General features: G+C 37.5%; 1 protein-coding gene across 1 annotated transcript in view; it reads right to left on the bottom strand.

The window, feature by feature from the left end:
* The window catches only part of LOC134661467 (failed axon connections), a 34273-nt gene extending 16134 nt beyond the window's left edge, over positions 1-18139 (bottom strand). Inside the window, exon 1 of the mRNA XM_063517578.1 lies at positions 17635-18139. Within this exon, the coding sequence (XP_063373648.1) occupies positions 17635-17940 (306 nt within the window). The 5' untranslated portion in view covers positions 17941-18139. The remainder of the gene's footprint in view (positions 1-17634) is intronic.
* Positions 18140-22990: the final 4851 nt, after the last annotated feature.

The following is a 22990-nucleotide window of genomic DNA, read 5'->3' as shown; positions in this document are numbered from 1 at the left end:
TACCTTACATTTACAAAAGCAAAATTTTTGACATACGATCGCCAAGAGAATTAAGTAATTATTTTCGTCCGTTTACGTCAGGTTTGCGTACATACGAAAGTACTACACGATGATGGTACCTTAGTATATAAATTATGGGAACAAAACAAGCCACTCAGAACATATAATAAGTTAAGATAGGCAGGCAGATTGTGTGACTATAAATTATAAAAATTGTTAAAGATTGACTCACGCATTCCGCAGACAAGATATAGGTTTGGTGCTACAGAACCGATTAAGTAGGAGTACAAAGAATGCATGTCCACGTTACCATTTTATTATTTACATAATAATAAAAGAGTTTTGGCTAGTTGCGTATAATAATAGGGATGATGACACATGTTGAATTTTATAACAAAATCTAGTAAAATAAATAGCAAATAAGCAATTTATCACAATATTGTGAATATTAAAAAAATATATGGAAATAATACAAAAATACAGTACCTGAAAGTTTCAAAATTTAAGTTTTTTTTAACTTTCAAATAGGAAATAAGTAAGGATACCATTCGATTCTTCACATTTTATCCAAAAAAAGATTGTATAGCAACTATATAAACGCAATATTTCACTGACAAAAATGCAATTTTTTTGTTTGTTTCTTGTTCATACTTCAAGATGCGATCTCAGTGACCTTGACGTCACGTTCATATAGCAATTTGTTAGGGGCGTTTCGCGAGTGAAGTACGACTGTCGGACTTTGACTATCATTTCTGACTTTTGTATTGCTTTAAGTTTAATGCAATGGGTCCCATATAGACATTTGATCCTAAAAAACCGGCCAAGTGCGAGTCGGACTCGCGCACGGAGGGTTCCGCACCATCAACAAAAAATAGAGCAAAACAAGCAAAAAAACGGTCACCCATCCAAGTACTGACCCCGCCCGACGTTGCTTAACTTCGGTCAAAAATCATGTTTGTTGTATGGGAGCCCCACTTAAATCTTTATTTTATTCTGTTTTTAGTATTTGTTGTTATAGCGGCAACAGAAATACATCATCTGTGAAAATTTCAACTGTCTAGCGATAACGGTTCGTGAGATACAGCCTGGTGACAGACGGACGGACGGACGGACAGCGGAGTCTTAGTAATAGGGTCCCGTTTTTACCCTTTGGGTACGGAACCCTAAAAACCTGATTGATTGATACCATAAATGAAAATTTGTCATCTAGCCTATTGATTGTTATTGTAGGCTACATTAGGTGCAGCGACGTGGTGCAGTAGGTTGGGAAAGTGCAGTCGGCATACCGTGTCATGATTTCATAGCTCACTGGCTTACTCGCGGCTGCGGTTTCTAGATCTCATTGCAACATGCGCGACTGTTCCGAGGCGTGCGTTAGTTTTACGGCGACGGGGAAACCTTTTATTTACAATCAGATCTCCCATTACGTTGTTAGGCAGACTAATTATATTCTACCTACATAATCTACATGAACAAAAAATTATCAAGTCAAGACACTTTTACGGAACTGGACCCTGGGTTAAAATTCTTCCCAAAAAATGTGACGGGAGTGGAGCTTTTTGTATGGGGTAAAATTAAGTTTTTAATTTTTCGCAAGTGAATTATAATCTACAGCTAGAATGACATGCAATAGCCCTCTAATTTATTTATTTATTTGATAAAAGACAAAAATAGAATCGTGACAGAGTGGTCGGAAACAAGACAACGAAAATAATGTTGACCCCCTATTAACCGTTAAGTGACTCGTATTTAGAAGTGGAACTAAGAACTCCCTGAGTACATTGCATATGAATAACCAAAATATAGCAGTTGATTCCGTAGGTATTAAAAACATCTTGGGTGTAGCAGCAGCAAGTTGTAATTAGGTGTCACAATATCAAGCAAGAAGTACTTATGTAGTAGGTACATAATATACCTATAATTCAACCACTGGGGACAAAAAAGAGGCTTTGCTCTACAATAGGTGGAGTATATAGTTAGTATAGGCACCTACAGCTACAGGCTTTAAACAAAAAACTGCTTAATTTTTTTTCTTAACATAATGTTACGATTACATTACGCGATTGCTTGTTTTTTTTAATAAATTATAGGACTTTATAGAGCTGGTTTTTTTAATACGTTATGCCGCAATAAAATATTAAAATAGGTAGGTACCTACCCCGAGCAGAAAAAGCTCTAAGCGGCCGTTTTATCGTTTTTTTTAAACTGATGTATTAAATTTCAAATAAGTATACTATGGATACTTGTATAGTACCGTACTAACCTCGTTCAAGACGCTGGATTTACAAAATGTGTTCAACACTTGCCGTTGTGTCGCCGTCAAAGGACATTAAGATTATAAAAATAGACTCCTGTTAGGCCACTTAGTATCCTTCTGTTGGATGAAATGGAATACGGTTCGGTTATCTATAGGTAATATATCTAGATTCTGTTTATTAACAGTGATACGATATTATCTGCGCTTAAATATTTTTACTACTTTACTTAAGTTCTACTACTTTTAAATACGAGCGTACCTACTACATGTAAACTGAAACACCCCTAACTTGTCAGTAGAGAAAGGCGCGAAATTCAAATGTTCTATTCGCGCCTAATACCTTTTTATAATTTGCCGATTTTTTCTACTGTCAAGGTCGCTGTGGCAGAGTATATATTTACGAGTATGTTACTTTACCATTTTCCATGCTACAAGTATAGAAAGCTACTCACAAGTAGGTAAGGTGTTGACTATCCAAATTAGACTAGCAATTCCTTATATTTAGGCGGCTTTAACTGTTCATGAGACTATATTAAAAGACGGACTGCACTGAATACGAATAAGTGGGTTCGCTTCGTGATAGATGCATAATGCAATGGTTACCTTCTTCCTTCCGGTATAAAATACGTGGCTTACTAGCGTTCAGATATTTTTCGATCCTATTAAATAAAAGAATAAGGTGATAATGATGAATTTTAAAATAATCATATTGTATTCTGTTCATTTGACTTTTGAAAGTTGAGATTTTACACACACATACGATACGATACCTACGTGCAAAGAAAAGCATGTAACAAGAGTATAGCCGGCCACGTGACGAGTTTTGAAGTTATTTTAATGTATTATATATATGTCACCAGTCCTCGTCTTACGAGGACAAGCTCTCTTGTCGCATTCCATCACCAAATACGTCGGACAAAACGCAGCGCCCTTATTGAATAATAAGTGCTGCCGATACCCATTCAAGTCGGCGAAATCGATTACATTCTACTCCTACTGATTGCTATTCGAAAATATTATCATACATCATCATTACCATTGTGAAACAAACATCAATTGCTCACGAGTACGTGCAACTAATAAGTTACACACAATGTCCACCCCAAGTTATTCTCAATGATATTATATAACCATAGATAGGTTACGTATGCTCATACTTGAGGAGCACAAAAAATACTTCCATATTTATTTCTGTACCTACGCAGAAATCTGTTATTTTTGATTAGTTTTCCCATTACATCCATCTTTGTCACACTCGTTGTTAAACATAAGGTCGTCTCTTTCTCTTTCGGTGTGCGGGAGCTCGTTAGCACGTGCACATTTCTCGCTTGTCCAGCCGCGTCTAAAGGAAACTTGTCCAATTTGTCACAAGTTAAGCGCTTCAATTTTGGAACGCTTCAATCTTGAGTTATAACCCATTGGTTATTCTTAGGAAAATTGACAAAATATTATGTGCCTATACTTACATGTAATAAGCTAAAATATTGTCATAAAAGTGTACTGAGTTTTGGTTGTCATCCGACGATTTGGCAAATACGAATATTTGTTAAAACGCTGATATTTGGCGACCTATTCGTTGCATCATTTCAGGCAAACCAATGAGAGTGCTATGGACGCCTGCTACAGCCTTTACCAACTTGCAAACAAATTTTCACTTTAACAGGTACAAATCAAGACAAATGAAACTTATTCATAAGTCCTCAAACTGATCCTTGTGCAAACAAAACAACTTTGTTGTTTGAGGGTATTAACTAGTTCAGACGGTAAATTACTTGTAGTTATAGTTATGTACAAGTCTATACAATCACGTCACGTAAATCGCTTAATTACAGAATGGAAATAGTCATTTTCTATTTGCCGCTCTCGTCGTAAATGCACTTTCTTCGCGTTTAACTAACTCGGGTACTGGCGGGCACTGTAAGAAAGTATGTCAAAGCTAAAGTAAGTAGGAAGTGCTAAGCGCTTTTACTAGTGTATTTTCAACGCACAAAGTTTCTAATCCTAAAGCTTAAAGAACCTAGTTGTTAATATAGGGTGTGTGTGATACGGCAATATTCTTTAGATTTTCTCTTGAAGCATTGAAGTTTAAAATTCCGCACGCGGCGAACCCAAAATTCGACAGGGGATCATCACTGATAGGTAGAAAATTTTATAAATTTAGTCACCCGTGTCACTTTTATTTGATGACTTTGATGTAACCAAATGTAACGAAAACTGTATACTAGTTGGCGCAACGCGCATCTGAGCCTAAAGAATTATTTCAGTTATTTTATAGAAATAAGCCACGAAAGATAAAGTACCTATAAATATGTATCAATCAGGGATGTTGCGGATGCCGATTTTTTGACATCCGCGGATGCGGATGCGGATGCGGATTTTTAAAGGCTCACATCCGCGGATGCGGATGCGGATGCGGATGTCAAGATTAGGTACTTAGAAAACGTCAAATATTACATTTTTAGGGTTCCGTAGCCAAATGGCAAAAAACGGAACCCTTATAGATTCGTCATGTCTGTCTGTCTGTCTGTCCGTCCGTATGTCACAGCCACTTTTCTCCGAAACTATAAGAACTATACTGTTGAAACTTGGTAAGTAGATGTATTCTGCGAACCGCATTAAGATTTTCACACAAAAATAGAAAAAAATCAATAAATTTTGGGGGTCCCCATACTTAGAACTGAAACTCAAAAATTTTTTTGCATCAAACCCATACGTGTGGGATATCTATGGATAGGTCTTCAAAAATGATATTGAGGTTTCTAATATAATTTTTTTCTAAACTGAATAGTTTGCGCGAGAGACACTTCCAAAGTGGTAAAATGTGTGTGTCCCCCCCCCCCTGTAGCTTCTAAAATAAGGGAATGATAAAACTAAAAAATATATATAATGTACATTACCATGTAAACTTCCACCGAACATTGGTTTGAACGAGATCTAGTAAGTAGTTTTTTTTTAATACGTCATAAATCGCCTAAATACGGAACCCTTCATGGGCGAGTCCGACTCGCACTTGGCCGGTTTTTTATTTAAAAAAAAAAACGAAACGTTTAGTCGTTGAACAAGAATATAGGTGCGTTATATTTAATAAACAGTAACTTGGCTGACTTTTCTGGATCTAGACGATTTCGTTATAGGTAATTACGAAATTACCTAGCACTTACGCCGCCGCTAAGACGTTCCTGTACCGACTTGTTCGACATCCGCATCCGCATAAGCTCCGCATCGATTTTATGCGGATGCGGATGCGGATGTTGAAAATAATGCGGAAGTTCCGCGGTTGCGGATGCGGATGCGGATGTTCGCAACATCCCTGGTATCAATGTAATAATTTTCCTCGTCTGGAGTTAGGATAAATTTAGATTTGGTCGCATTTTACAAAGCTATATAAACAGCCAACTTGTAACTCGTAGTTTGTAAATAAAACGCGATAGTTATTAACGAGTATGAAATACCTACGCCTGTAAATCTAAGTACATAATATGTGATGTTTTACAGTATTACTTGTTCCTTCCTCCCATTGTCTGTATTTTACTGTGTACATAACATATTTTCCAAAATATGAGTCAGATGTTTGACGCAGATGCTGACCACATGAGAATGTGTTTTATCCCGACCGCTGCTGCATGTGGTCATCAAGAGGAAATAAGTGAGTACCTACATAAAATCTCAAGTGCGCAGTTAAAAGAAACTGTTCAAATTACATATGAATCCTCTGAGGCCAGTAAAGTTACTCTTTGACTGCTATCTTAAAGATTAATGATTGTGTGCCTCTATTAAGCCGTCGCCCACTGGAATTGGGTCGTTGACCGCTGCGCCGGGCCTTAGGCCAGCAAGGGGACATTTTATCTCTCGCACTCTTCACCTATTTAACTTGTTAGTCATTCGGAAATATGGCCATAAATTAACATGAAAGTATAAGTGTACTATACTATGTACATGACAATGTTCCTTTGTAGCAACTTTGTGGAATGACAGTTTATTTTTTGCAGCACTTTCCCGTTTTGACGACTTCAAGATAGAGGAAAATAAACATTATGTATGAATAACATTTGCAGGTTCCATCCAGCAGCACCATGGACTTGAGCAATTAGCTGAGTGTCTTCCTGTTGCAACTGTTTTTAACACGTTTTTATTAGGTCGACCTGTATGTAACTATGTAATGGAATCTTGCAATTTAAATTTGATCCACTTCCCGGTTTCTGATTGAGCTGAAATTTTGCATACACATGTAAGTCGGGTGACAATGCAATATTATGGTACCATCGAGCTGATCTGATGATGGAGACAGGAGGTGGCCATAGGAACTCTGTGATGAAACAACGCAAACTAATTGTGTTAGGGGTTATTAGAATTGTCTCGATGAGTATTAGCTGTCTGTCGTAAGAAAAGTACAGTCAGCGATAAAAGCTTGTACCAAAAAAGATTTTTTTTGCCAAAAACTTTTATTGTCATAATAACACTCGTAACACCCATGCAGCTATTCACGAGACGGGTTTGCCCGTGTCAGAAGCAAGGTACTTAAACGAGGTATTTCATTTGCAGTCTTTTTTTGCTCCCCATACCGATAACGCCATGTAAATTGCAAACCGTTTATCTTTCTGGTTATTATACGGTTAGGTATACTAATATTTTTCTCTGATTAATTAAAGAAAAGAAAACAGTATAATGAGAATTAGGTAAGAGATATATAGCTGGTCAACCAAATCTTGTCAGTAAAAAAAGGCGCGAAATTCAAATTTTCTATAGGACGATATCCCTTCGCGGCTACATTTTTCCAATTTGCCGCCTTTTTCTACTGTCAAGATCTGGTTGACCACAAGTATAGTAGAACCTCGATTACCAGGCATCGGAGTTTTTGTCGCATGGTAAGATTAATAGCAAGCTATGGAGTCGACATTTGCCATAAATGTAAACTCTTATTCATACTCATACTCATTTATTTAATTTATCTTAAAATGCCTTTAGAGCGGTCAGTCGTGTATATTATCTTAGTCGAATTATATAAAAAAATATTTTTCTATTACATTATGAATTCATAACTTCAACTATTTTAACATACAACTATACAAACTACATCGCTGCGAAAGACCTAATGTCATGTAGGTACTGACCGCTGACAAAATTGATTAGTATTTGTCATGTGTCAATCACTGGTGATTGCAAACATAGTAGTTATTTATATCTGTATGTGGTAAATACGTTCAGGAATATTCCATAATTAATTATTATGCCTAACCCAGAAATAGCTGCAATTTTGGCATGGATAGAGCCATACAACGATTTACAATGTGACTATGAAAAATCTGCTATAGTGTGCTTGAGTTGTGAAGTACAACTCGCCCAATTGAAACATACATTTACTGCAACAAATGAGGTTTAATAAATTAAACTTATATACGTAGTAACTATTTAGTAATCTGTTCTCATATTAAATAAAATTAATCATGAGTATGAGTATGAATAAGAGTTTACATTTATGGCAAATGTCGACTCCATAGCTTGCTATTAGTCTTACCATGCGACAAAAACTCCGATGCCTGTCGATTACACAAATCTCAATACTATAACATCAATAGATATAGCCGACTAATTACTAATTAAAAAACCGGCCAAGTGCGAGTCGGACTCGCGCACGGAGGGTTCCGCACCATCAACAAATAATAGAGCAAAACAAGCAAAAAAACGGTCACCCATCCAAGTACTGACCCCGCCCGACGTTGCTTAACTTCGGTCAAAAATCACGTTTGTTGTATGGGAGCCCCACTTAAATCTTTATTTTATTCTGTTTTTAGTATTTGTTGTTATAGCGGCAACAGAAATACATCATCTGTGAAAATTTCAACTGTCTAGCTATCACGGTTCGTGAGATACAGCCTGGTGACAGACGGACGGACGGACGGACGGACGGACAGTGGAGTCTTAGTAATAGGGTCCCGTTTTTACCCTTTGGGTACGGAACCCTAATGATGATCTGTATCATCTGATCTGTAATAATTAAAAAATGAAAATAAAACCAGTTCATAGTATTTCAAAAAAATGAGTTTTCAAAACATATCTACTAGACTAATTATAGTAATTATACACGTAGTGCGGGACAGATTGAGAGAGCGTCGTCGGTTTGATAGGGGTACCGTATTCGTGTCATTAGTTTTATTGCAGCCATGTTGATGGCGGACAAGGTTAATTCAAAAGGGCAACGGCCTGAATACCGTTCGTCCTACACCCTCCCTCTGGAGCGAGCTAAATAAACATATTCAAATACATACCTACTCTTACAGCTATACGTAATAATAAGAGCGATGGGACACCGATATTGCTGGATTTAAGTTCTTGAAAGAAAGGCGTACTTGTTTCAGTTCGTTAACTATGGAATAGCATTCATACATTTTAAAAACATGTTGATATAGATATATATAATATAGGTATATTGTACCTATAATGTTTTAGAAAACATTAACAAGAACACTAACCTATTTACTTGTAACTGTGTCAGCTTCTTTAATTCGAGTTTTTTTAATTGGCTTTGTTGGTTCAAATAACAAAATATAAAATAACATAATAATGAAATCCAAAATAACTAAACGTGTGCACCAGGGTTCGAAATTATCCAGGTAATTATAGTCTTTTTTATTAGGTTATTATTAAATAGATAATTATCATTATCTGGCATTAAAAACACGATTGTTATCATGATAACTATCACTTATAATTATCCTTTCGAACCCTGGGCTGCACCCTGCATTAGGTGTGATGTTAGTAACTTGCTGAGGACACCTACCTATGTAAACGTAGGTAATTCGAATAAAATAACCATGAATGATATTAAACCGCGTTAAACAATATGTCCCGCGCAGGCTGGAGCATTATTAATGCACGCACGCATTCATTAGTCCTTCTATTGACCACGACAAACTTACAAACAAGCATGATAGGAATTCTATAGCCCCGCCGACGTGCGCTGTGCCATGTTCTGACGCATACAAAGGTAACATCGTTTCCTACCTAGGTAGTAGGTACCTAAAGAATGCGCAAACGTTGTGACCAATGTTTACCAGCAGTTTAATATTGAAATGAAATCATACTAAACATGAAGACATGATGGGACATAATTTTTTTTTGTATTTATGTTATATACACAGACCAACCCCTATAGACCGACCTTATAGGACGACTCGCGGTCATCGCCCGTATGGTGTATAGGTCAAATATAAGATTGTTCGCGCACCGCTCCGATCAGTTGCGCCCAAGGTTACGACCTGTTAGCAGTATGCACGAGTCTAAGAAAATAAATCGTAAACTATTGAATTCATTGGGAAATCATGGGATATTGCAGCGTAAAATGGTGTGGCAAGTCATCTAAGACTTCTACTTACGAAACAGATGGAATAACATCCCACAGGAAAGTCAAATTCATTATTTCATTGAATAATGTTTCTTGTCCGCGGGGTTCATTTTATACTGGTCAGTAAGCAGAGGCGAAGTATGTCCGTCCCTTTTCGTCAACTTGAAAATGCAATGCGCTATCCCTTTCCCTTTCGACTAGTGATGTAACGATGATGGTTTCGTCAGTTGCGGAAACTTCGTGCTTCGTCATACCGTATTGTACCATTTTAGACATAATATATAGGTAATATGTTGTGTAAGTTTTTTTAGAATCCTCTAGGCCAACGGAGCAGTTAGGCCGCGTGTCACGAGATGGACCTGATGATGAACTTCAAAGAAGTGCGAGGGAACGCGGTGTTGGTTTGTGATAGACATATGTTTGTATGGGTTTTTTAGAATCCTCTAGGTGAGCAGTTAGGCCGCGTGTCACGAGATGGACCTGATGATGAACTTCAAAGAAGTGCGAGGGAACGCGGTGTTGGTTTGTGATAGACATATGTTGTATGGGTTTTTTAGAATCCTCTAGGTGAGCAGTTAGGTCTCATGTCACGAGATGGACCTGATGATGAACTTCAAAGAAGTGCGAGAGAACTCGGAGTTGATTTTTAATAGGCATATGTTATTGGTCCATTTGAATATGTTTTCAATACAACCTTCTATGACCTTAATAAAACGGACAAAATTGTACCTATGAGATTTTGGCGACACTTTTTTCTCGTATCGAAAGAGATTGCGATTCTGAGTGGAAATAATATAAAAATTATAAACTTTAAAATTCAAGTTCTGAGTACTTTAAACAGAAATGCCCTAATATGTTAATTAAAAATTTCAGGTACATTGTTAAATTAGTTAATGAAATATTAAATTAATCAATATAATTATTAAGTAAGTTAAGTATACTAAATTGGCATTAAATTGGTAACAATTTTACCACAATAAATTTCGGTATCACTGGTAGCAGTACCCACTACCTGTAATGAACATGTCCCATCCCTATGCGTACACGTGTTAGCGCGCCATGTTTGGGACGACCAATCGCAACGCCGTGAGCACCCCTCCCGCACCTCAGTTTGGTGATTTGCGTCGGGAACAAAATGGCCAATATTAGGTTTCTATAGGCGGTGTTCTGTGGTTATATAGCTCCGACCTTTAGCGATTCAGTTTAGGTCCTAAACAACTGCAATAAGGACATCATGGTAAGGCCCCAGGCAACCATAGTAACCACAGATTTAACCGATTAACGTCGGGTTAGTGAAATGGTGCAAGTGGACCTTATTAAACAGGCCAAAGTTCGAAATTCAATAACAAGACGAAAGCTCATAGGATCCGAGTGATTTATGTTTTTTCCTGTATGATCGAAGGCGGTATTTTTCAAATAAGTAGTAGCATTATCGGTTATTTTATCGGCTTATACATTAAGAAAGCAGTAGGTATGGTGCCTAATAACTTGCGCCTCGTTATAGGTATACTTGGTCAACCAGATCTTGACAGTAGAAAAAGGCGGCAAATTTGAAAAATAATTAATAATTTCGCGTCTTTTTTTACTGACAAGATTTGGTTGACCAGCTATAAGTTATCATTATTCGTAACGCGCATTCCTATCTAATACACCCACCACCGCCTGCCTAATACGTGCTCGTCCGGGAAATCGCTTGCTTATTACCGTTGTACTTTCACGCAATAATTTCTAAACTTCGGTATAAGATCACCGGCCTATGCGTCGGTTATGGTGGAACTGTTTGCATACTTAAGTACACATTTTATTTCCTTGGCCCTTTGGGTCTCGCCTTATCAGTAGAGAGAAAACGGACAGGTATACAAATATTGATTGTTGCTCCATGTCAAACCTATTTGCAGCAGGTAAGACGTGACGTGCATAAATTCGTGAGCTAACCTTTACTGATGCAGTGTATGTCAGCAGAAGCTATGATCAGAATACAATTAATAGTTACTTCATCACCTGTGCAGTCTGTGCTAGCCAACAGGTATTATCTGACAAACTACAATTAAGAATTTACTTATTTATAATTTAAACGCATGGAGTACTTAAATCCAACTATAGCTGGCTTATTTTGTTCTACAAGTCTTATTGTACACGAATAAAAGCAACACTGCTAGATTATTCGGGCCGCATTTTATATATGAGAAGTTGCTCGTTAGTATGAAGATGCGTACGCATGCTTTCAGCTTTCCGATGCGTACGCATCTTCATACTAACGAGCGATTTCTCATAAGTATATAAAATGCGGCTCGATGCTGACAGATGTGATTTCACCCTTCAGGTTTACACGACTCTTTTGAGAGTTTCATTGCAAAGAATGTTTTCCTAACTTCGTAGATAATTTATATCAGCCGTTCCCAAACGTTCGCAAAGTATTATAGGAATTGGGCTAAATACTAGTTTCCGAAGTAGGCTCAGTGGATATGGTTGTTACGGACTCTATATTTTTATCGTCATCTGAACCTTTTTGTATATTTGGATGCTTGTTGCTAAAATTGCTAAATTATTCCAAATCGGCTTTAAATTTAACTCGGCACAGACTTTTAAACATGGATGCTGGTATTAGTTTTACCCAGCTCGGAACAGTATTGCGGTATCGGTGTTGTTGTGATTGTTTGTCGTATACGAAACGCGCAAACGTCGTTTCAAGGTTGCGCCTATGTAAGTGTGTACTCCATTTGATCGAATATAGAATAATATAGAATTCAATTTTACTTTAGTCGTTTCTTTACCTCATGTAGCCCATTATGGTTACTTATGTTTTCTTACTTTAAATGTACCTACGTCCCAGTTGGGGGCTGATGAGAATGATAAAATAGTCACAGCTCACTTAACATTACTTCCCTATAAAATGCACTCAACGTGGAGCGCATTATACCTACTGAGGGTAAGCACGTTATCATACTCATTATAAACACAAACATTGCATTATAATTATGCTATTCATAAATGTGTGTGAATAAGGGGGTAGAACTCTGTAAATGTATCTGTTTAGTTTAAACTCCCTAGAAGGTACCTAGTCTAGTAGGTAGGAGTAGGACTGAGCTCAAACATGGAAAGCAAACACCACTACATTAAGATAACTAACAGACTTGTGTATGGTGGTGTGCCATCTAAGTAGACTAATTAATTCAATTGTATTTAATCCACTCATTGAAGTAATGTGTTTTTTTCTGGTTGTTTCCATTCAATTAATTAGGTAATAGGTAACTTTATTCATGAAGCTATCTAACAAAACAATTACCGTTAGGTGCAGGGCCGGATTAACCCTAAGGCAGAGTAGGCAACTGCCTATGGGCCCCGCCTCGGCTAGGGGGCCCCGCCTCGGCTAGGGGGCCCTGCCTCGGCTAGGGCGCCCCGGCGGCCCCGCGCGCGCCAAAAAAAATGTGTTTCATATGGCCAAAATTCATAAATATTTTTTAACACGTTTTTATTAGGTAGACCTGTATGTAACAAAATCGTAATGCAGTGGTTCCTAACCTTTTCAGTCCGGTTACCCCTATTACTAGGGAACCTGATTTTACCCCTCCTCCCAATGTGGTAATAAAAAATAAACGTGTACATTTGTTGTATTGTTAAATTAGGTTAGCTTATTACCCCCGTAAAATACCAGTTTTACCCCCACGGGGGTAATTACCCCCAGGTTAGGAACCACTGTTGTTATGGAATCTTGCAAGTTAAATTTGATCCACTTCCCGGTTTCCGATTGAGCTGAAATTTTGCATACACATGTAAGTCGGGTGACAATGCAATATTATGGTACCATCGAGCTGATCTGATGATGGAGACAGGAGGTGGCCATAGGAACTCGACCTGTAGGTATGTAACTAAATTGTAATGGACTCTTGCAAGTTAAATTTGATCCACTTCCCGGTTTCCGATTGAGCTGAAATTTTGCATACACATGTAAGTCGGGTGACAATGTAATATTATGGTACCATCGAGCTGATCTGATGATGGAGACAGGGGGTGGCCATAGGAACTCTGTGATGAAACAACGCAACCTAATTGTGTTAGGGGTTTTTAGAATTGTCTCGATGAGTATTAGTTGTCTGTCGTAAGAAAAGTACAGTCAGCGATAAAAGCGCGTAACAAAAATGAAATTTTTGCCAAAAACTTATTTATGTTACCTACTTATACCTAATGTCCAGTGATCGGAATTGGTAGTGCCATTTCACGGGACTTCGGTGCGTAAGCTTAGTATGGATATACCTTTTCACCCCGGGATTTCATATTACCTACTTTAACTAGCTTCGTGCATGTTATTTTTTAAATAATTATTTAAATCGTTTTAACACCGGAAATAGTATTTTATGCAACCGTTGTTTAAGAGGGGTCAAAAAAGGCGAATGGCGTGAGTAACAATTTGAGGCGAAGCCGAAAATTGTTAATAAAGATGCCACGAGTATTTTTTGACTCAGTTAAACAACGTTGCATACAATACTTTTTCTACGACCAAGCACTTACTTTGAAAAAAAAAATTGTAAATTTAACAAATATTTTTCATTCAACAAAAATAATACTTTAAACAAGTGGAATCATATAGGACATATATGTAGGTATACAAATCAAACCCGGCCACCGCGCCCCGCGCCCCACGGCCGGTTGGTCAGCGACACCTTCTTGTAACTCATGAGGCCCTGGTACTTGCTCTTAGTTAAATTACAATTTTGTATAGTTTTTTTCTCGATTTTGGCCACAGTAGCCTATGGAGACTAACATTCGACGCGCGTGATGACGTCACGCGGCTCTTTTGCATGCAACTGACGTATGCCGTTTGCTACTCAGATAACAATGCCACCCCTTTCACTCTTGGTTGGTCTTAACAATTTGTTGAAACGAGTGACGTCACGTGACGTTTCGACCAATGGCGTTGCGTTTCGCTCACTAGCTTCACGCGGGCAAAGTTTTGTACTTTTTATTTATTATTTTAGGCAATTAAATGATAATTTAATAACGTAAATGCATTTGTAACATGTTATAACGGTAACAAACATCGTAATAAAAATATTTCGTTTAAATATAAACTTCATGCATGAGGCCTACACAGACATGCCAAGAAATATTTTTGGAATCCCGAGTCTTATCCATGTTAAGTACAATGTTTGAGGTCATTCACCCCAAATGGCACTACCTATTCCGATCATTGCTAATGTCCAATATCAGTTTCTCAGACACACAATCATCAAATGAATATGTAAATTATGTTATTTTATAGCTTTTAAAGTCTGTAAATCGAGCTCGAATTTCAGGCTCCCGAGGGCCTAAAACCTCATTAATGATAATGAAACTTCGGCCCTCCGAGTAACTCTTGTATGACACATATATTATTGTTGAGTAACATTTGACGATTGGTTCGTATCAGAGCGCTGCTTTGATTCATTGATTTCAGAAGCTTAGCCTTTTGCCTCGCATGAAAGCTCACCTCGCTGGTGTACGATTCGGGCTTGTTAAGTATGTGGAGATTGCTGAGCTCGACCTTCAGCCTCACTTTTTACCTCAATTTTTGGTTCGCCTACGAAATCTTTTCTTCAGCTTAGCCTTTGGCCTCGCTGCGCCAAGCTCGGCCTGCGGTCTCGCTTTTTAATACAATGGACATTGGTTGTCGTCTGTGATCTAGCTGATCTTATCCTGAGGCACGGCTTTGACCTCGCATGAAAGCTCACCTCACTGGGTAACTTCGGATTTTTAGGCCTTTTTAACCTGACCGATCCCGCGACCCGAAAACTAATTTTGTTGTTGTCTCCCAGTAGGGCTCCCATTTGAGCCACTGGGAGTTGAAGTGGGAGGTTTTGAAAATCGTGGGAAATCTGGAAAATTTATTTACGGCTCATATTTGAGCCCTTGGGATATGACAGGTTAACACGCTTTCACAATTTTTTCACAAAAAATTTCGCGCTCGCTGCGCTCGCGATTTTTATTGCTTTTCTGATTTACCTTGTACTTACATGCTAGTTTGACTGGTTAATGAATAATTATTTAAACACATGTAATTTTTATTTATTTTTGGTCTTAAGTTAGGTTATTTTATAATATGGATATAAAAATAAAATACAAAAACACTTACAAAAACAATACAAAATACTTATAAACATATTATAAAAAACCTAACCTAGGGTGCCGCCAGCAGCGGGGCAAGGCCCAAGCTGCCGGTGGTCAGGGCTGCAGAGAGAGGAACCGGCGGACTATCCGCGCCGTGTCCAAGATCACCGCCTTCTGCATCTGACCCTTGATCCAACCACCTAGCGAGAGTCTCTCAAGATGTTGGTCGAGACTCTTCGCTATTAGACCGTTCACTGAAACGACTATCGGGACAATGATCGTCGAATCAACATCCCACATGGCGGTTATCTCGTGAGCCAAGTCTAGGTACTTGCTGGACTTGTCCTTCTCGGCTTTCACGAGATAATAATTTTTATTATTATTAGGTTAATTTTAATCATGTGGCTCATATGGTCGGACAATCGCTGTTCAGCCTCGCAAAATATTTAACTACTTATTGAGAAAAAAAGAGCTCTCCCCACACTGGAGGAGGAATCGGCAAAAAGTAATATAAAAAACCTTTATGTCCACGCAAGAGCGAAAAAGACATCGTTCGGCATGTTCGGATCGGCTCAACCGACACCTGAAGGTTGAAATTAAAACCGCAAACTTACTTCCCTGTACTGAACAACTGAACTTATGTATGCAGAATTAACTGTAAGGGGGCCCCGAGCATTGCACTGCCTAGGGGCCCCGACATGCTTAATCCGGCCCTGGTTAGGTGCATTATACGCATCAATGTAATTAATACGACACAGTCATGTAAGGCATGGTCTTATTTTAGTCATATTGATACATACAACTCCATTACCCATATTTCAGGTAGGTAAATAAATCTCAACCTATAATATCAAACTGTCGTAACTCTTTTCAACTGTCAATGATGAAAAAAAAAACTAAATATTGGAAAGTTTAATCTGTTTAAATTGCATTATTTAAATGACTGACTCATCCCTATTTTATTTAAATAAATAAACCCCATTGATACAATAACAGTCTGATAATATTGATAAGTGATAACATTGATAACTAGCCTTGTCCTCTCCCTACAATCCGCACCCAAAATTCCAGGCCTTATTGTTTACATCAGCGTTTATTGGTTCTCAATCTTTTTTTTTTATGGAACCCTTTTGGAAAGCGATATACTTGATGGAACCCTACGATACGGTGGCGGCATAGTAAAAATTTTCGAGGCGACTAAAGCATAAGTGTTCTAAATTCTTGCGGAACCCCTAAACCCCTAGGGTTCCGCGGAACACACTTAGAGAATGGCTGGTTTACATTATTACAACATAAGTAAATTTTATGGTTTATAGTAGACTAGGTAATAACTTTGTATTGAACTGTTTTAACTTGGATTTGTATTAATAAAATAGGGTAGTTTGAGTTTAATTATTATTTTGTTCTTGTATTTATTTATAAGATCAACTGCTCAACAATAAACATGCAATGGTTCATCATTTGAGTTATCTTCATTTAAAAATACTTCAACTTAAAAATACCTATATTAAAATATTGAACATTGATGTAGGTATAGGTATTTTTATGATCCCTTATAAATTTCATATCATTCTGTGTATGTCAAGTAGGTATATTTAAAAGGGTCAAATGAGCTAGTAGGACCCCATGATACATAATTACATTAATTACATAAAATTCGAAGAATAAAAAATGTGACATTCGCAGAATTGGCAAAATTCGCAGTTGCTTAACGTAGCTCAACGTTTTCAACTACTGTAACAAATGTTGTGAGCTTTGCAATATTGAGAATATACTTCGAAATCAAAAACGTTCTAATTTTCACTACAATACTAATTCGTCGATACACGATAATCAGCAACAGCTCCAAAACCGGTCCTGAAATTCCAAGTACCCAACATATCCGACGCCTGTTTAGAAGTTTCAAGAAAAACAAAAGACAAAATGCCATTAAGTTTCATTCAGCACTTACCTCGTACTTTACACCAGCCAGACGCAGCCATGTTTCTACCTTCAAGCAGTACGGGGATGTCGACGGCAACACCGGTGTTCGCGAAAACTGATACAAATATACGATATCTTTTTCGAAATTAACTTTATGCACTGTAGGTTTTGGTGGTGCCGGTTCAGGTTTTTTCTCTTCAGCCTTTTCTTCTACTTTCTCTGCTACAGCCGGCGCCTCTTCTTTAGTTTGACCATTATCTACGGCGGCATCTTCTTTCAGTTCTTTCTCTTTTTCAGTTATAACCGGTGCATTATTCGTTACCTCTGTCGCCATTTTTACAAATAACTAATAGTCTTTTTCAAAAACTTAATTGTTCACGCACTGAAATCACAAGACAAGCCCGACCCGAGAGACAGCGCAGCTTAAATAAATTTAGTTCACAGCCGCTATGCTAGGGCGCGTTGCAAACGCAGCATTAAGTTAACAAAGGTATCCGTCCGCTTGCCGCTGGCGATCTGCCGCATATGATAAATCAAATGAACGACTGGTTGCTAAGCAACGCTTAAAATGGCCGTTACGCTCCATCCAATCAGCTTTCGACAGTAGTCATTGCGAAGCACTTTTCATGTCTTTTATATTTAATAAAGATATTAAATATAATTTTATTATACTGTAGATTGTGGTTAAAACCAGTTAAGTATTAGAGAAATATTAATTAGTCTATACTAATTAAACTATTTTAATAAAAAATACCAGTATCAAAAGTATTGTTAACGGCACCGGAAGTTTTTGTTTTCGCGCGTAATTCAATTGGAAATAAATGTAGGTATGTAGGATTGTACGTAAATACTAAACATCTAAAATCGTAATCGACTATGGATTTTATAGTAATGTACAAATAAGGAGGTAACTAAATAGGCTCATCAGGTGTTTCATGGACCACTAGCTCCTCCAGGCGTTTTCAATTCGTCTTTCGACCTCTTTTTCCTGACGCGCCTGGAAGGAGACTACATAGGGAGACTAATTGGCCCAAATGTTGTAGCTCGGAAGCGGTTGAGGAGAAAATGACAATGTCGTCTGCGAATCGCAAATTGGTTAATCTGCGATCTCCGACGACAAGCCCCTTCTCTCACCAACTTGGCGCAAGTTTTCTGAAGACGTGTTCTTATCTACGGGAGGACAATCCTTCGCGCCTACAACTATTAAATTTGCCGCCTTATTTACTGACGGAAATGGCTTGCCAAACTATATTTTATGGTTATTGTTTATGGTCTGGTTCCAAGACAGGATATAATCAGGTAGATTCGGCTAGGGTTGCAAGCATTTTTGAAAATGTTGAAATCCTATTATACTTAAAATATAGCTCTGCTCAAACAGACCTTGTCAGTAGAAAAAGACGGTAAATTTGAAAAATGTAGGCACGAAGGGAAATCATCCCATACAAAATTTGATATTCGCGCCTTTTTTACTGACAAGATCTGCTTGACCAGCTATAAAATAAAAATCGGATTTAGAAAATATTACAATTTATTACTTTGTCGTCAATAAAAGCATAAAAATAATATACTGGGACCGTTAAAAAATATCTTGTAACTAATAATAAATAGCGAAAGTCTCTTTCCAATTCCTTTGATTAGAAAGAGACTTTCGCTAATATTATTAGTTACAAGTTGTTTTGCAATCGGCCCCTGTTGTAGTATTTATAAGATAGGTAGTCAAAGAGTTATCACACGTCCCAGGTATTAACTGTATTAAAATAGCATTCCCGGGCTCAGCACGGTTCCATTTTTATCGACTATCACTATGCCCGTCACTTTCGCACTTACATACTTGTTAGAACGTGACAGGCATGGTGATAAACGATAAAAATGCGACCGTGCTACTAGGGCTGATTGCTGATTGTGTGATCACTTACCTAATGATTGATACATGTAGTTACAAAAATTATAACATCGTACACTCTGAGCAATTGAAAAGGTAATAGATAAACTAATTACAAGCATGGATATACCAGTATAAACCTAACATAGACTAGGAATCCTCTAGACGGAGTTTAGAGCAATTATTTCACGAAACCGATGCTGCCAAAAATACGGGCGTGTGTGGGGACGAGGTGAGCGAATCCCGTGCCATGATTGGTCCGTTCAAAGACACGGATCAATCACGGCACGGGATTCTGACACTTTGACTCGAAGATGGAGTAAAACTACCGTATACAGTGGCAGAGGGGGTAGCGTTACTATGCTCTAGAAGATGTCTTGTCTGTGAAACCTAACAATCTGAATTCTAAACCTTGTGATGGGTTGTTGCATTGAATGTTGTAAAAAAATAATAAATATGTTACATTGAATTCATACGAATGAACCCGTTTTTATTAAATTGTAAATAGTATTTGATCATTTTACCATAAGACGTTAAAACTAAACTTTAGGTAGGTAGATGTAGGTAGGTACCTAAAACATCTTAAAACTTTTTCTTACAAGCAATGGGTGTAACCATATGATAATTTTACTGAACAATGTTTCATAGAAAACCTCACGAGTTTGCGTACAAATTTGTTTGTTTTACTTGCCAACATATAAAAAAACATGCGACACTTTGCCGTCTTAAGAAGCAACGTTCATCAACCTAATGAAACAGGCCTAGATGCAACACAATAGACAGCATGCCCAGCATAAAAGAGCGTTTCAACAATTCGGCCACATGTAACAAGACAAAACACGAATAGAGTACCTACGGCCTTACGGCATAAGAGTGGCAAGTAAAACCCGCTTGCCCATCATAACTGCACTGTACATAGTTAAAAATAAAAATACCACCATTCGAATAACATCATGCAAGTATGTATTATAAATAGTAAAATATCTACAGACTGTCGTGTTGAAAATGTCTTACGTTACAATTGTGATAATAAGAGGTATTAGATTCCATTGTGATGATGGAAAATAACTTATATGTTAGTCATGTAGTACAGATTATATTATCTGCCACTACATGCTAACACTGACGAAACATGCATGCTATCAATGTAATTAGAAATAAAATGTTCAATCCCAGAAAATAAATCTTAAAATTCATAAATACTTACAATTAGTTATACCTAAACAATTAGAAAAAGCAATTTATATACACGACTTGTATTGTCTTAATATAAAGTGTGATGAGAAAATACACTATTTCAAATGTTAGATTGCAGGATATTTTACCAGAATACCTAAACTAAGAATTACCCTAAAACCAAATTTAATGTTTAATTCTTTAAACGCCATACGTTATATCTATAAGCGTCACTCACACGCCATGATCATCGGCCCAAGTGATGTAAATGTTACTTAAAAAAATAACGCTTATTAAGCGTGGCTTATGGCGCTCTTGGCATACAATGGATTAAAACCAATTGAGAAAAAAATAAGTCTACTTTGACCAGTTAAAATACAACCACTGTAAAAAGCATAATTATGTTCAGCCACAGAATAACTAATAGTATTACCGTACAGAAAATTCACTCCTTCACAAAAGTCAGATTAGGTATAAAATTACACCTATATCGCCGCCTGCAAGCAAAATTGAAACTTATAACCGCGCATGAACCGTGAATCTCCTTTGCGCGCCGCAGTTTTATGACCGAGCGTGAGTGTCGGCACGGGGTTATCACTTGACAAGTTTTTACACCTACACCCACTGATTTATTATTTTTAAGATAAATATGTAGGAATTACAAACGTTGATTATGTAAACATACATATTTTATCCGGAGATAGTATGACTGGATCTCACGGAAGTAAGTTTCGAAGCCATTGTGTATTTTCAATTTTGCGCGAGCGCCACGTGACACGACTATCGTGCACGCCGAGCGGCAGCCCACTGCCATACGCCTGTCCGATGGGCGCGCCGGCCAAATGTACCTAAACTGCGGAGTGACACCCCCCTGGTTCAGCAGAAAAAATAATATATAGCTGGTCAAGCAGATCTTGTCAGTAGAAAAAGGCGGCAAATTTGAAAAATGTAGGCGCGAAGGGATATCGTCCCATAAAAAAATTGATTTCGCGCCTTTTTCTACTGACAAGATTTGCTTGACCATCTATAAGTTCAACACCTTAGCAATAAGAAATTAAGCTTGTAAGACTGAGAGTAGTCGAGATGCGTATGTAATAATGACCTAAACCTAAACATCTAATCTAATACAAATTAACTATAAACAAGTGTGAGTAAAAATACACTCGTAAAAAGTGAAAAAAAAAAACATAATGTGCAACATGTTGCACTTTCGCATTTCGGTAACACATGGTTTTGATACAAAGTCCCTATATAAGAAAATTTAACACTAGGTATTCAATAAACTAATTGCCTATATGTAAAAATATACATACTACATACATCATTATTTATCACCTAATTCTTCTAGTCTTTAAAAAAATATACATAGTCTATTCATCATTGTCTGGTTCTTTTCAAGACTCTTAGAAATTAAAGGACGACGCCTATTTTTCTCCGGTCCTGGACTATTTCTATCACTATCATTTAAATGAATGAGAGTTCTTTTTCATGCCACTTTACAAAAAATCGTAGGGAAAATTCGTTATAGAATGGACGATAATTAATCTTAAAATACAACAAAATCTTATATGAGTACCTACCAAATAAAACGAATAAAGTCAACAATAAATCCTTTTTAACATCTCAGAAAGGTTTCGGGTGGGTGTGAGGTTGTTTCGAGCAACAAAGTGTAATTATTTGCCTCTATTAAAATAAAATCACTTTCCTTTCTAGAAGCACAACCACAGATTTTATACTAAGATTTAAATTAAATACACGCTCATAATAATGTAAAAAGTCTGAGCAATATTTCACCAAAGCCACCAATTACTGAAACTGTCTGTAATTTAAGACGTTCACTGTCCCAACTGTTAACTGTCAACCTTACGGCCTTTTAATATAGGCTTGCCGTGACCCATATGTTAGTGACCGTGTTAATATAAAACGATAACACAGATTGGCTTGATTAGCCTATAACATTTTTAAAATGCATTTCGATTAGTTGAATCGTGTATTAAGACCCAATTAATGAAATAGAAATATCCTAGTCTTTTACCTTTTACCTTCTCTCGAAGCTCCTCTTTTTATACAATGGTTGTACTATGGACTAAGGCAAGCCGTCACCTAAGAACTGGCGGCCTAGCCAAGGTGACATGCGCTATCGCTTCGCCATCGAATCGCTTTTTGTCTCTATCACTGTTCCATATTAGTGTGACAGTGACAGTTGCATATCGTTCGCTACGGAGCGTTAGCGATTGGCATGTCTACGAGGCCTGGACAGTCTCTCACTCGGTTTACACTCTCGCGCGAGCCACGAGACGAGACGCGAGTCCACCGTTTACACTCG

Source organism: Cydia amplana, chromosome Z (assembly GCF_948474715.1).
Source record: "Cydia amplana chromosome Z, ilCydAmpl1.1, whole genome shotgun sequence".
NCBI lineage: Eukaryota > Metazoa > Arthropoda > Insecta > Lepidoptera > Tortricidae > Cydia > Cydia amplana.
Note: the sequence above shows the minus strand (reverse complement) of the source record. Positions and strands in the feature narration are given on the sequence as shown.